General features: G+C 50.0%; 1 protein-coding gene across 14 annotated transcripts in view; it reads left to right on the top strand.

The window, feature by feature from the left end:
* The window catches only part of Galphao (G protein alpha o subunit), a 203,247-nt gene that overhangs the window by 90,813 nt on the left and 99,934 nt on the right, over positions 1-12,500 (top strand). For all 14 annotated transcript variants that reach the window (XM_070128904.1, XM_070128902.1, XM_070128903.1 and 11 more), the window contains one exon: positions 1,155-1,197. In XM_070128904.1, the coding sequence (XP_069985005.1) occupies positions 1,155-1,197 (43 nt within the window). The remainder of the gene's footprint in view (positions 1-1,154; positions 1,198-12,500) is intronic.

Genomic DNA, 12,500 nt, shown 5'->3' on the forward strand with positions numbered 1-12,500 from the left:
GGGAAGGGGGGTAGGGGGAGGGTAGGGGAAATTAATGGTGTTCGGGGAAATGGTAATGGGGAGGGGGAGGGGGAAGGGGAAGATGGGGGGGTTAGCGAAGGTGTTTTGTACAGGGTGGGAAGGGGGGAGGGGGAGATTAATGGTGTTTGGGAAAATGGTAATGGGGAGGGGGGAGGGATAGGGGGAAGGGGGAAGGGGTTTGGTGGCGGGCACGAGCCCTGAATTCCGGTTCGGATTTTCCGGTTTTTCGGCGTGTGACTGTGTCATGTTTTTTTCTTGGCTGTGTTCTGTTTGTGTTTTAGTTGTCGTTTCTCCTTTTCTCTTATTCGTGTTTTGCAACGTTTTCTCCTCCTCTCTCCTTATGCTTCCCTTACCACCACCTCCTTCTCCTCCTTCCTCTTCCTCCCCCACTTTCTCCACCTCTTCGTCGTCGTCCTCCTCATCCCCTCTTTTTCCACCCCCCCCCCTCTTCCTCCTCCTCCTTCTCTCCATCGTCTTTCTCCTCTTCCTTTCCCTCCCCCTCTTTCTCTTCTTCTTTTCCTCCTCTTTCTCTTCTTATCTTCCTCTTCCTCTTCTTCTTCTTCTTCTTCTTCTTCTTCTTCTTCTTCTTCTTCTTCTTCTTCTTCTTCTTCTTCTTCTTCTTCTTCTTCTTCTTCTTCTTCTTCTTCTTCTTCTTCTTCTTCTTCCTCCTCCTCTTCCCCCTCCTCCTCCTCTCCTTTCTTTTTCTTCTTTAGCAACAGTGAAATCTAATCTTCACATTTGATTTATATTTATTCATTAATCTTTATGAGAAGCAAGACCTTTTGTTTCTTCTAAAAATATTTTCCGAATAATGTTTATAATCGAGAACCGTACATAATATTTGCAACATAGAAAATAAATCTTATACGTTCATTTTTATCTTCTAAGGGTATAACTATGAACAAATTCAGATCCGCTTGCACAAGATCTTTTTATACGTGGATGTATTTTCAGCATTCAGTTCATACGAATCCATTTGTTATATGGCCGCTCTTTGGAAATCATCAATGTTGCAATCAGAGTGCAAATTCATTACGGTGTTGCCTAATATTCTGCCATTTTTTTTCCATGGCCTTCGAGTCGGTGTTGGCGATGACGTCACTCGTTCTAATGACACATTTCTTTCTTTGCAGGAGCGGGAGAGTCCGGCAAAAGTACCATCGTAAAACAAATGAAGTGAGTAAAGCGTTCGTTGTTTTTGCTTGATTTTGTGGTGTTTGTAGTTTTTTTTATTGTGTGTGTAGGTGGGAGTGTGCGTGGGAGTGTGTGTGTGTATGTTTGTGTGTGTGTGTATGTATGTGTGTGTTTGCGCGCGTGTGGGTATGTGTATGTTTGTTTGTATCTGTCGTGTGTGTTTTTGTCTTCGTCCGTGTCTGTGTCTGTGCCTTTGTGTGTACATATGATAATCTGAGTGTGTGTTTGTGTGTGTTTGTGTGTGTGTGTGTGTGTGTGTGTGTGTGTGTGTGTGTGTGTGTGTGTGTGTGTGTGTGTGTGTGTGTGTGTGTATGTGTGGACATTTCATATAATTTCACACCTCTAACTAAAATGGATTATCCTGCATATGTTCATAGGTAAGCAACACATGTTTGTGTACCCAGGTGTGTGAGTATGTGTATATATGCATGTGTATATATGTACATCCCGTATGCGTTTATGTATGTACCTCTATGTGCATATATTTATGTATGTATATGTACGTATCCTTATGCGTGAATACTTACGTTTAGGAATACACCTATCTGTCAGCTGATATATCTGTCTATATGTTTATGTCTGTCCGTCTGTATGTGTGTATCTACCTACCTGAAGGAAGGAAAGAATAGGAAGAGGGGTAGAGAGAAAGTAAGGAAGGAAGGAAGGAAAGAATAGGGAGAGGGGTAGAGAGGAAGGAAGGAAGGAGAGAATAGGAAGAGGGGTAGAGAGAAAGGAAGGAAGAGGTCGAGGTAAAGAAAATCGCCAGAAGAGGTCACCAGGTCCGCCAGGCATCTGTCACCTGTAAATATATAATTGAGTGCCAGTCGGCGATCAGCTGTTTCAGGTAATGGCACTGCAAGGCCGTCGCGTCACCCTGGCACCGGACGATGACGTCAGCAGAGTGGCTCCGCTTGGCTTGATTTTTATTCGGATTTGGGTTTTTGTGACGCGGGTGATAGCGAGCGGGTCGATTCGGCTGATTGGCTGTCGGGTTGGAGGGGTCGGGTGGCTTGTCTTTTGTGCTTGTTTGTTTGTTTGTGAGTGTGGTTGTAGGGGGTTGGCAGGTCGATTTGGTTGGAGGGTTGGAGGGGGTCGGGTGGCTTGCCTTTTGTGCTTGTTTGTTTGTTTGTGAGTGTGGTTGTCAGGTCGATTTGGCTGTGCGGTTGGAGGTGGTTGTGCGCTTGGTCGGATTTTGTTTTTGTTTGTGAGTGTGGTTGTAGGTGGTTGGTGGTTGTGGTTGTGCGTTTGGTCGGATTTTGTTTTGTTTTTGTTTGCTTTTGTTTGTGAGTGTGGTTTTAGGTGGTTGGCGGGTCGATTCGGCTGATTGGCTGTCGGGTTGGAGGGTGTCGGGTGGCTTGTCTTTTGTGCTTGTTTGTTTGTTTGTGAGTGTGGTTGTCAGGTCGATTTGGCTGTGTGGTTGGAGGTGGTTGTGCGGTTGGTCGGATTTTGTTTTTGCTTTTGTTTGTGAGTGTGGTTGTAGGGGATTGGCAGGTCGATTCGGTTGGAGGGTTGGAGGGGGTCGGGTGGCTTGCCTTTTGTGCTTGTTTGTTTGTTTGTGAGTGTGGTTGTCAGGTCGATTTGGCTGTGCGGTTGGAGGTGGTTGTGCGCTTGGTCGGATTTTGTTTTTGTTTGTGAGTGTGGTTGTAGGTGTTTGGTGGCTGTGTGGTTGAAGGTGGTTGTGCGTTTGGTCGGATTTTGTTTTTGCTTTTGTTTGCTTTTGTTTTTGAGTGTGGTTGTAGGTGGTTGGCAGGTCGATTTGGTTGTGTGGTTGGAAGGTGGTTGGTTGGATTGCCTTTTGTGATTGTTTGTTTGATTGTGAGTGTGGTTGTAGGTAGTTGGCGGCTGGTGCAGGTGGGTCGATTTGGCTGTGTGGTTGGAAGGTGGTTGTGCGTTTGGTCGGATTTTGTTTTTGCTTTTGTTTGTGAGTGTGGTTGTAGGGGATTGGCAGGTCGATTCGGTTGGAGGGTTGGAGGGGTTGGGTGGCTTGTCTTTTGTGTTTGTTTCTGGTTGTTTGTGAGTGTGGTTGTCAGGTCGATTTGGCTGTGTGGTTGGAGGTGGTTGTGCGTTTGGTCGGACTTTGTTTTTGTTTGCTTTTGTTTGTTTGTGAGTGTGGTTGTAGGTGGATCAATTTGGCTGATTGACTGTCTGGTTGGAGCTGGTTATGCGTTTGACTGGAATCCTTTTTTGTTTGTTTGTTTGCTTTTGTTTGATTGTGAGTGTGGTTGTAGGTGGTTGGTGGGTCTGTGTGGTTGGAGGTGGTTGTGTGTTTGGTCGGATTTTGTTTTTGCTTTTGTTTGTGAGTGTGGTTGTAGGTGGTTGTGGTTGTGCGTTTGGTCCAGGTGGATTTTGTTTTTGCTTTTGTTTGTGAGTGTGGTTGTAGGTGGTTGTGGTTGTGCGTTTGGTCGGATTTTGTTTTGTTTTTGTTTGCTTTTGTTTGTGAGTGTGGTTTTAGGTGGTTGGCGGGTCGATTTGGTTGTCTGGTTAGAAGGTGGTTGTGCGTTGGATTGCATTTTGTTTCTGCTTGTTTGTGTGTTTGTGAGTGTGGTTGTAGGTGGATCGATTTGGCTGATTGACTGTGTGGTTGGAGGTGGTTGTGCGTTGCTCGGGAATCCTTTTTTGTTTGTTTGTTTGCTTTTGTTTGATTGTGAGTGTGGTTGTAGGTGGTTGGCGGCTGGCCCAGGTGGGTCGATTTGGCTATCTGGTTAGAGGGTGGTTGTGCGTTTGGTGGGATTGTCTTTTGTGTTCGTTACTGGTTGTTTGTTAGTGTGGTTGTAGATGGTTGATGGCTGTGTGGTTGGAGGTGGTTGTGCGTTTGGTCGGATTTTGTTTTTGTTTTTGTTTGCTTTTGTTTGTGTGTGTGTGTGGTTGTAGGTGGTTGGCGGCTGGTGCAGGTGGATCGATTTGGCGGATTGGCTGTCTGGTTGAAGGGTGGTTTTGCGTTTGGTTGGATTGTCTTTTGTGTTTGTTTCTGGTTGTTTGTGAGTGTGGTTGTCAGGTCGATTTGGCTGTCTGGTTGGAGGTGGTTGTGATTTGGCCGGACTTTGTTTTTGTTTTTGTTTGCTTTTGTTTGTTTGCGAGTGTGGTTGTAGGTGGTTGGCAGGTCGATTTGGTTGTCTGGTTAGAAGGTGGTTGGTTGGATTGCCTTTTATGGTTGTAGGTGGATCGATTTGGCTGTGTGGTTGGAGGTGGTTGTGCGTTTGCTCGGGTTTTGTTTTTGTTTGCTTTTGTTTGTTTGCGAGTGTGGTTGGAGGTGGATCAATTTGGCTGATTGACTGTCTGGTTGGAGGTGGTTATGCGTTTGACTGGAATCCTTTTTTGTTTGTTTGTTTGCTTTTGTTTGATTGTGAGTGTGGTTGTAGGTGGTTGGCGGGTCGATTTGGCTGTATGGTTGGAGGGTGGTTGGTTGGATTGCCTTTTGTGTTTGTTTGTTTGTGAGTGTGGTTGTAGGTGGTTGGCAGGTCGATTTGGTTGGAGGGTTAGAGGGTGGTTGGTTGGATCACCTTTTGTGTTTGTTTGTGAGTGTGGTTGTAGGTGGTAGGCGGCTGCTCCAGGTGGATCGATTTGGCGGATTGGCTGTCTGGTTGGAGGTGGTTGTGATTTGGCCGGATTTTGTTTTTGTTTTTGTGTGTTTGTGGTTGTGAATGGTTGGCGACTCCTCCTGGTGGGTTGTTTGGACAGAGTTGCTTAAGGTTTTATTAAGTGTTCAAATAAATGACGAAATAACAAAAATGGTGCTGGTGGTGATGATGATAGGGATGAATATATTACCGATGCTTAAAAAAGAATGTGGATGATAATGATGATAATAATGAGCATTATAGAAATAAAACGACAATAGAGTGGAAGAAGATTTAAGATTGAAGTTGGATTGAATTAGAAACAGACCGTATTTACAAAAGAAAAAAAAAAGTTACCAGAAAAGTAAAGAAAAATGCTTACTTAAAGTGATAGATGTTTACTTCGAAAAAATAAGTTTACCCAGACTGACTCGACTGATATTGACATTAGAGGATTGTCAATTTATATTTTCAGATAAAGTTTTATGAGTTTGTTTCGGCTCAGAGTTTCATCGGGTTTCAATAGCGGAGGAACGGGTCAGCGGAAACTGGTGACTAGGAAATAGGAAATAGGAATAGGAAATAGGAAATAGGAAGGAGAAACGATTTTTCGAACTGTTGAGGAATTGCTAGCAGTGCCGTAGTGTGCGAGGCAAGCACTGACTAGGTTTATGTACGTAAATAAACAGAAGCGGAGATGGTTATGTACGTACCTAAACAGAAGCGGAGATGGTTATGTACGTACCCAAACAGAAGCGGAGATGGTTATGTACGTACCGAAACAGAAGCGGAGATGGTTATGTAGTACCCAAACAGAAGCGAAAATGGTCTTGTTACGTACTTAAACAGAAGCGAAAATGTGTATTATGTACGTACCTAAACAGAAGCGGAGATGGTTATGTACGTACCTAAAGAGAAGCGAAAATGGAGACGGCACTAGAAGCGACACACAGACGCAGAAACACAGACACAAGTACAGACTCCCAGATACACCCAAAAACCAAGGAACAGACAGACAGACAGGCAGTCAGACAGAGGCACAGACACAGAGTCAAAAAGTCCGTTAAAAAAGTTGCGAAAGAGCTAACAAGAGCTGCAGGCATGGGATTGGGGAGACGAGGGAAATAACGGAGAGAGAGAGAGAGAGAGAGAGAGAGAGAGAGAGAGAGAGAGAGAGAGAGAGAGAGAGAGAGAGAGAGAGAGAGAGAGAGAGGCGAGAGGGATAGGAGGGGAGAGAGAGAGGGAGGGTGTGGAGGTGAAAAAGGGAGGGAGAAAGGGAGGAAAAGCGAGAAAGAGAAAGAGGAAAAAAGTTCTATCCCTCCATTTTTTCCTCTCTCTCCTGCCCTCCACTCGTCTCCTCTTCCTTCCTTCTCCTCTCCCCTCCTCTTTTCTCCTCTCCTCTCCCCTCCCCTCCGCTCCCCTCCCCTCCTCTCCTCTCCTCTCCTCTCCTCTCCTCTCCTCTCCTCTCCTCTCTCTCTCCCCTCTCTCTCCCCTCTCTCCCCTCTCCTCTCCTCTCCTCTCCTCTCCTCTCCTCTCCTCTCCTCTCCTCTCCTCTCCTCTCCTCTCCTCTCCTCTCCTCTCCTCTCCTCTCCTCTCCTCTCCTCTCTTCTCCCATTTTCTCCTCTCCTCTCCCGCTCTTTCCTCATTCCGTGAGCTCTCCTCTCCCTTCGCCCCGATCTCGAAACCGGTCACGTGTGATGTAATATAAAGATCAATACTTGCTTGCGTGAGGGTGTAGCCGGGTGTAGCCCTGTTACTATACCAGCGGGGAGAGGGGAGGGGTGAGGGGAGAGGGGTGGGGGAGGGTGTGGGAGGGTGTGGGTGTGGGGGGTGAGGTGAGACGGGGAATGGTTGGGAGAGGGGGTTGGGGGAGGCGAGAGGAGAGAAGGGAATGTCAGGGAGAGGGAGGGTGTGGGTAATGGGGGAGAGGGGAGAGGGAGAGAGGAGAGGAAAGGGGGAAAGGGAGAGGGAAAGGGAACGGCAAGGGAGAGGCGAGGGGAGTGGAAGGCAACGGAGCGACAGAGGGAGAGAGAAAGAGTGTGTGGAGGAGAGCTGGCGGGAAGAAGGAGAGGGAAATGGCGAGGGAGAAGGGTGGGAAACAGAATAAAGGGAAGGAGAGAGGGAGAGGGAAAGGTAGGGGCGGAGGATAGGTGTGATGGAGGGAGGATGGGAAGTGAGGGAGAGAGATAGAAAGAGAAAGAGAAATGGAGAAGCTAGGGAGGAATGTTGAAGAGAGAGAGAGAGAGAGAGAGAGAGAGAGAGAGAGAGAGAGAGAGAGAGAGAGAGAGAGAGAGAGAGAGAGAGAGAGAGAGAGAGAGAGAGAGAGAGAGAGAGAGAGAGAGAGGCGAATGGGGAAGGAACGAGGGAGATCAGGAGCTAAGAAGAAACGGAAAGGGAGAGGAAGAGGAAGAGAGAAAAGGGGAAGAGAAGGGAAGTGAGAGTGAGAGATGGGGGGAGTAAAGGGCAAATATTTACCGAAAGCGCGTTACACAAGAAGATAACATAAATGAAGAACGGCGGGGGATGATGAACCATAAATTATTTACGGTTTTCATTAAAAAAAAAATGACGTACCTCTTGAATATGGAAAACAACGGTTAGGTTAAAGAAGGAAACCGATGGAGGAGAGAAGGAAGGGAGGGAAAGAGAGACAGAAGGAAGGGGATAGAGATGGGAAGATGGGGGAATAGAGAATAAGTGAGGGAGTGAATTGACTGAGTGAGGGAGGGAGTATGTGAGTGGGTGAGTGAGTGGATGAGTGAATTGAGTAAACAGACCGAGTGAGGGAGGGAATAAGTGATTGGGTGAGTAAGTGAGTGAAGAAATGAGTGAACTGGGTGAGTGAGGGAGGGAATAAGTAAGTGAGTGGATGAGGGAATGAGTAAACAGACCGAGTGAGGGAGGGAATAAGTGAGTGAAGAAATGAGTGAACTGGGTGAGTGAGGGAGGGAATAGGTAAGTGAGTGGATGAGGGAATGAGTAAACAGACTGAGTGAGGGAAGGAATAAGTGATTGGGTGAGTGAGTGAGGGAGTGAAGGGATGAGTGTGAACAGGGTGAGTAAGGGAGGGGGATAAGTGAGTGGGTGAGTGAGTGAGTGAACAGACTGAGTGATTGAGAGAATGAGTGAACAGACTGGGTAAGGAAGTGAGTGAATGAATGAGTGAATAAGAGTAAGTCACTGAGTAAAGTAAGCAAGCAAGCAAGCCAGTGAAAGCATTGAGAGAGTAAGAGAAGAAAGTGGTGTGAGAGCGTAAGTGAGAAAGTATAGTGAGATAAATAAGCATATAAGTTGAGTGAGTCAGTGAAAACGTCGAGAGAGAGAGAGAGAGAGAGAGAGAGAGAATGAGAGAGAGAGAGAGAGAGAGAGAGAGAGAGAGAGAGAGAGAGAGAGAGAGAAAGAGAGGGAGAGAGAGAGAGAGAGAGAGAGAGAGAGAGAGAGTACCGTGAGTTAGGAAATAGTGTATGAGTAAAGTAGATTAGATTAGAGTAAGTGAAAGTTTTCAAGGGTAGAGGAGAGTGCGTGAGTGAGTGAGAGAGTGAGAGTAGATTGAGAAAGAGGAAGAAGAGATAGTGAATGAAAAAGGAGAAAGCGATAGAGGGAAGAACAGTAGATGGACTATGAGATGAGATGAGAGTGGAGAGGCGAGCGAGATGCAGAAAAAAGGAGGGGGAGGAGACGCAGGGAGGAGAGGAAAGGAAGGGGAGAGACAGGGGGGAGAGGAGAGGGGAGTCAGAGGCAGAGAGAAGGAGAGGGGAGGGGGAGGCAGGGAGGAGAGGAGAGGAGAAGGAGAGACAGGGAGGAAAGGAAAGTGAGGGGAGAGGCAGAGGCAGGTAGGAGAGGAGAGACAAGGAGAAGAGGAGATGGATAGGCAGGGAGGAAAGAAGAGGCGAGGGAGAGGCAGGAAGGAGAGGAGGGGCAAAGGGAGATGGAGAAGGGGAGAAGAGTAGAAAAGAAGAGAGAGGAGAGACAGAGGCACAGGCAAGAGCAGGGAGAGAGAGAGAGAGAGAGAGTGAGGGAGAGGTAGGGACAGAGAGAAGAGGAGAGGAAGAGGGAGAGAGAGAGAGAGTGGAGCAGAGGCAGGGGCAGGGAGAAAGAGGTGAGGGAGATACAAGAAGGGTTGGACGGGGGGAGGGGAGAAGCAGGGAAGAGAAGCGGAAGAGGCAGGAAGTAGAGGAGAGGAGAGGAGAGGAGGAGAGGAGAGGAGAGGAGAGGAGAGGAGCGGGCGAGAGGGAGAGGAGAGGAGGGGCGAGAGAGGAGGGAGGAGAGGAGGGGGCGAGAGGAGGAGAGGAGAGGAGGGGGCGAGAGAGGAGAGGAGAGGAGGGGGCGAGAGAGGAGAGGAGAGGAGGGGGCGAGAGAGGAGAGGGAGAGAGGGGGCGAGAGGGGAGAGGAGAGGAGAGGAGGGGGCGAGAGAGGGAGAGGAGAGGAGAGGGGAGGGAGGAAGGGAGAGGAGGGGGGCGGGAGAGGAGAGGGGAGAGAGAGGAGAGGAGAGGAGAGGAGAGGAGGGGGCGAGAGAGGAGAGAGGAAGGAAGGGGGCGAGAGAGGAGAGGAGAGGAGGGGGCGAGAGAGGAGAGGAGAGGAGGGGGCGGGAGAGGAGAGGAGAGGAGGGGGCGGGAGAGGAGAGGAGAGGAGGGGGCGAGAGAGGGAGAGGAGAGGGAGGGAGCGAGAGAGGAGAGGAGAGGAGGGGCAGAGGAGAGGAGAAGGAGAGGAGAGGAGGAGACGCGAGAGAGGGAGAGGAGAGGAGAAGGAGGACGAGAGAGGAGAGAGGAGAGGAGGGAGCGAGGAGAGGAGAGGAGAGGAGGGGGCGGGAGAAGGAGAGGAGAGGAGAGGAGAGGAGGGGCGTGGAGAGGAGAGGAGGAGGGCGGGAGAGGAGAGGGAGAGGAGGGAGCGGGAGAGGAGGAGGAGAGGAGGGACGAGAGAGGAGAAGGAGAGGAGGGGGCGAGAGAGGAGAGGGAGAAGGAGGGAGCGAGAGAGGGAGAGGAGAAGGAGGAGAGAGAAGAGAGGTGAGGAGGGGGCGAGAGAGGAGAGGAGAGGAGGGGGCGGGAGAGAGGAGAGGAAGAGGAGGGGGGCGAGAGAGGGAGAGGAGAGGAGGGAGCGAGAGAGGAGAGGAGAGGGAGGGGACGGGAGAGAAGGTGAGGAGGGGGCGAGAGAGGAGGAGAGGAGAGGGGCGAGAGAGGGAGGAGAGGAGGGGAGAAGAGAGAAGGAGAGGAGGGCGGGAGAGGAGAGGAGGAGAGGAGGGCGGGAGAGGAGAGGAGAGGGAGGGGAGCGGGAGAGGAGAGGAGAGGAGGGGCGGGAGAGGAGAGGAGAGGGAGGGGGCGGGAGAGGAGAGGAGAGGAGGGCAGGAGAGGAGAGGAGAGGGAGGGGCGGGAGAGGAGAGGGAGAGGAGGGCGGGAGAGAGGAGAGGAGGGGGCAGGAGAGGGAGAGGAGAGGAGAGGGGCGGGAGAGGAGAGAGGAGGGAGGGGCGGGAGAGGAGAGGAGAGGAGGAGGCGGAGAGGAGAGGGAGGAGGGGGCGGGAGAGGGAGAGGAGAGGAGGGGGGAAGGGAGAGGGGAGAGGAGGGGGCGGGAGAGGAGAGGAGAGGAGGGGGCGGGAGAGGGAGAAGGTGGGAAGGGAGGGAGAGGGCGACGGAGAAGAGGAGAAGGAGAGGGCGACGGAGAAGAGGAGAGGAGAGGAGGAGGGCGAGAGAGGAGAGGAGAGGGCGAGGGATGAGAAGGTGGGGAGGGGGAGGAGGGAGGGAGGGAGGGGGGGGGGGACTTAGCGGGAGAGAGATCAATACGCGGTCCCGCTGCTGAGCTAACTCTGGCGTCAACAAAATGTCACAGATAATTATAGTCAGATTCCGCCTGTTTCGGGAAGATGGGGTAGAGGGGTATGAGGAAGGTGGCTGGGGGGTGGGGGGGCGGGCAGGAGGTCTGTCGTGCTGTTATCTCCAGGGTTGGGGGGGGAAGGGATAAGGGAACCCCCACTTGCCGTATATAGCGAGTTTTTCTTTAGTGGGGGAGAGTTGGGGGGGAGATTTTGGGACCCCCGCTTGAGTGTGTGTGTGCGGTGTTGGGGCGTTTAGGTATTGTGCGGGTCGGGGTCGAGGGAGAAGGGTGGGGGTGGGGTAGGGTGGGGGGGGGGATGGACGGGGCTCTTCAAAATGACCTTGGTTTTGGGGCGAACGGGAAGAGGGGGAGAGGGGTGAGGGGGTGAGTTTCAACACGGGGGTTCGTGGAATTAAGGGAACTTTGGTGTGGATTAGATGCTGCCTCCTCTTCCCTTTCCTTCGTGTTTTCTTTCTCTCTGTTCTTTACTCTCTTTTCTCTCTCCTTTTTTACTCTTCTTTTTCCTTTTCACCGACCACTATCAGTTTCCCTTCCCCTACATTTTCCACATCCCCTTCTCCTTCCCCTACCTCCTTCCTCTACCTCTTCTCCTGCCTTTCCTCATCCCCTTCACTATCTATTTTCTCTACCCCTTCCCCTACCCCTTCCCCTTCCCCAACCTCTTTCTCTTTCCTCTACCGTTTCCCCTGCCCTTTCCCCTTCCCCTTCCCCTTCCCCTTCCCCTACCATCCCCTACCTTTCCCACTATCTCTTTCGCTTTCCCTCTAACTCTTTTTACCCTTCCCCTGTCCCTCCTCCAATTTTCTCTGCCTTACTCCTATACACCGTCTATCCCCTTGGGCAGAAGAAGCTTATAACACCCATTGCCGGTCCACACTCTTCTCCTTCTATTTATTTATTTGTTTCTAATTTTCTTCTTCCTTTTCTGCTTCTTTTTTCCTGCTTCCTCTTTTTCTACTACTTCTCTAATTTTCTTCTTCCTTTTCTGCTTCTTTTTCTTTTTCTGCTTCTTTTTCTACTACTACTACTGCTACTACTACTTCGCTTTCTTTTTTCCTTCTTTTCCTTTTTTTATTTTATTTTTCCTCGGTTTCTTTTTTTCTCTTCTCATTTGATTGCTACATTTCACTTTTATTTTTTTTTCACTATCACTCATATCAGTCTTTCTCTCCTCCCCATCATCTTGGTCCTTTTTTCCCTCTCTTCTTCTACTTCTTCCCTTTCCTCTCCTTCTCCTCCTCCTCTTTCTCCTTCTTCCCCTTTCTCCTCCTCCTCCTCTTCCTCCTCTTCCTCCTCTTCCTCCTCCTTCCCCTTTCTCCTCCTCCTCTTTCTCCTTCTTCCCCTTTCTCCTGCTCCCACTCCTCTTCATCCTCTTCCTCCCCCTCCTCTTCATCCTCTTCCTCCCCCTACTCTTCATCCTCTTCCTCCTCTTCCTTTCTGCCCTGTATCTCGAACGATCACGGACTCCCGACCCTTTTCATTTTCTCTCCTCCAGCTTCTGTCAGTTGCAACCGGTCTCCTTTTTAGGCCTAGCTATTGCGTCCATTCTTCTGTTCCGGTCACGTACCGGTCACCCCCAGTCTGTGCGCCTGCCATGGCTCCAAGGCCGTGGGTTTCGTGCGGTATGAGACTCGCTGTGTTCGGGTTACAGACGGTGCAAGAGGCTGTGTTCGGTTTTGCGTACGGTACCAGACTTCCTGTGTTCGGGTTACTTACGGTTTTTAATCGCATTGTTTTCGGGTTACGTAAGACTCGCTGTGTTCGGGTTACGTACGCTATAACAACCAATGTATTCGGGTATTCAGCATACAAACCAGTGTGTTCGGGTTACTTACGGTATACGACCCAATGTGTTCGGGTTACTTACGGTTTCAGTACCAATGTGTTCGGTTTAACGTACGA

This window comes from Penaeus vannamei, chromosome 13 (genome assembly GCF_042767895.1).
Source record: "Penaeus vannamei isolate JL-2024 chromosome 13, ASM4276789v1, whole genome shotgun sequence".
NCBI classification, from domain to species: domain Eukaryota; kingdom Metazoa; phylum Arthropoda; class Malacostraca; order Decapoda; family Penaeidae; genus Penaeus; species Penaeus vannamei.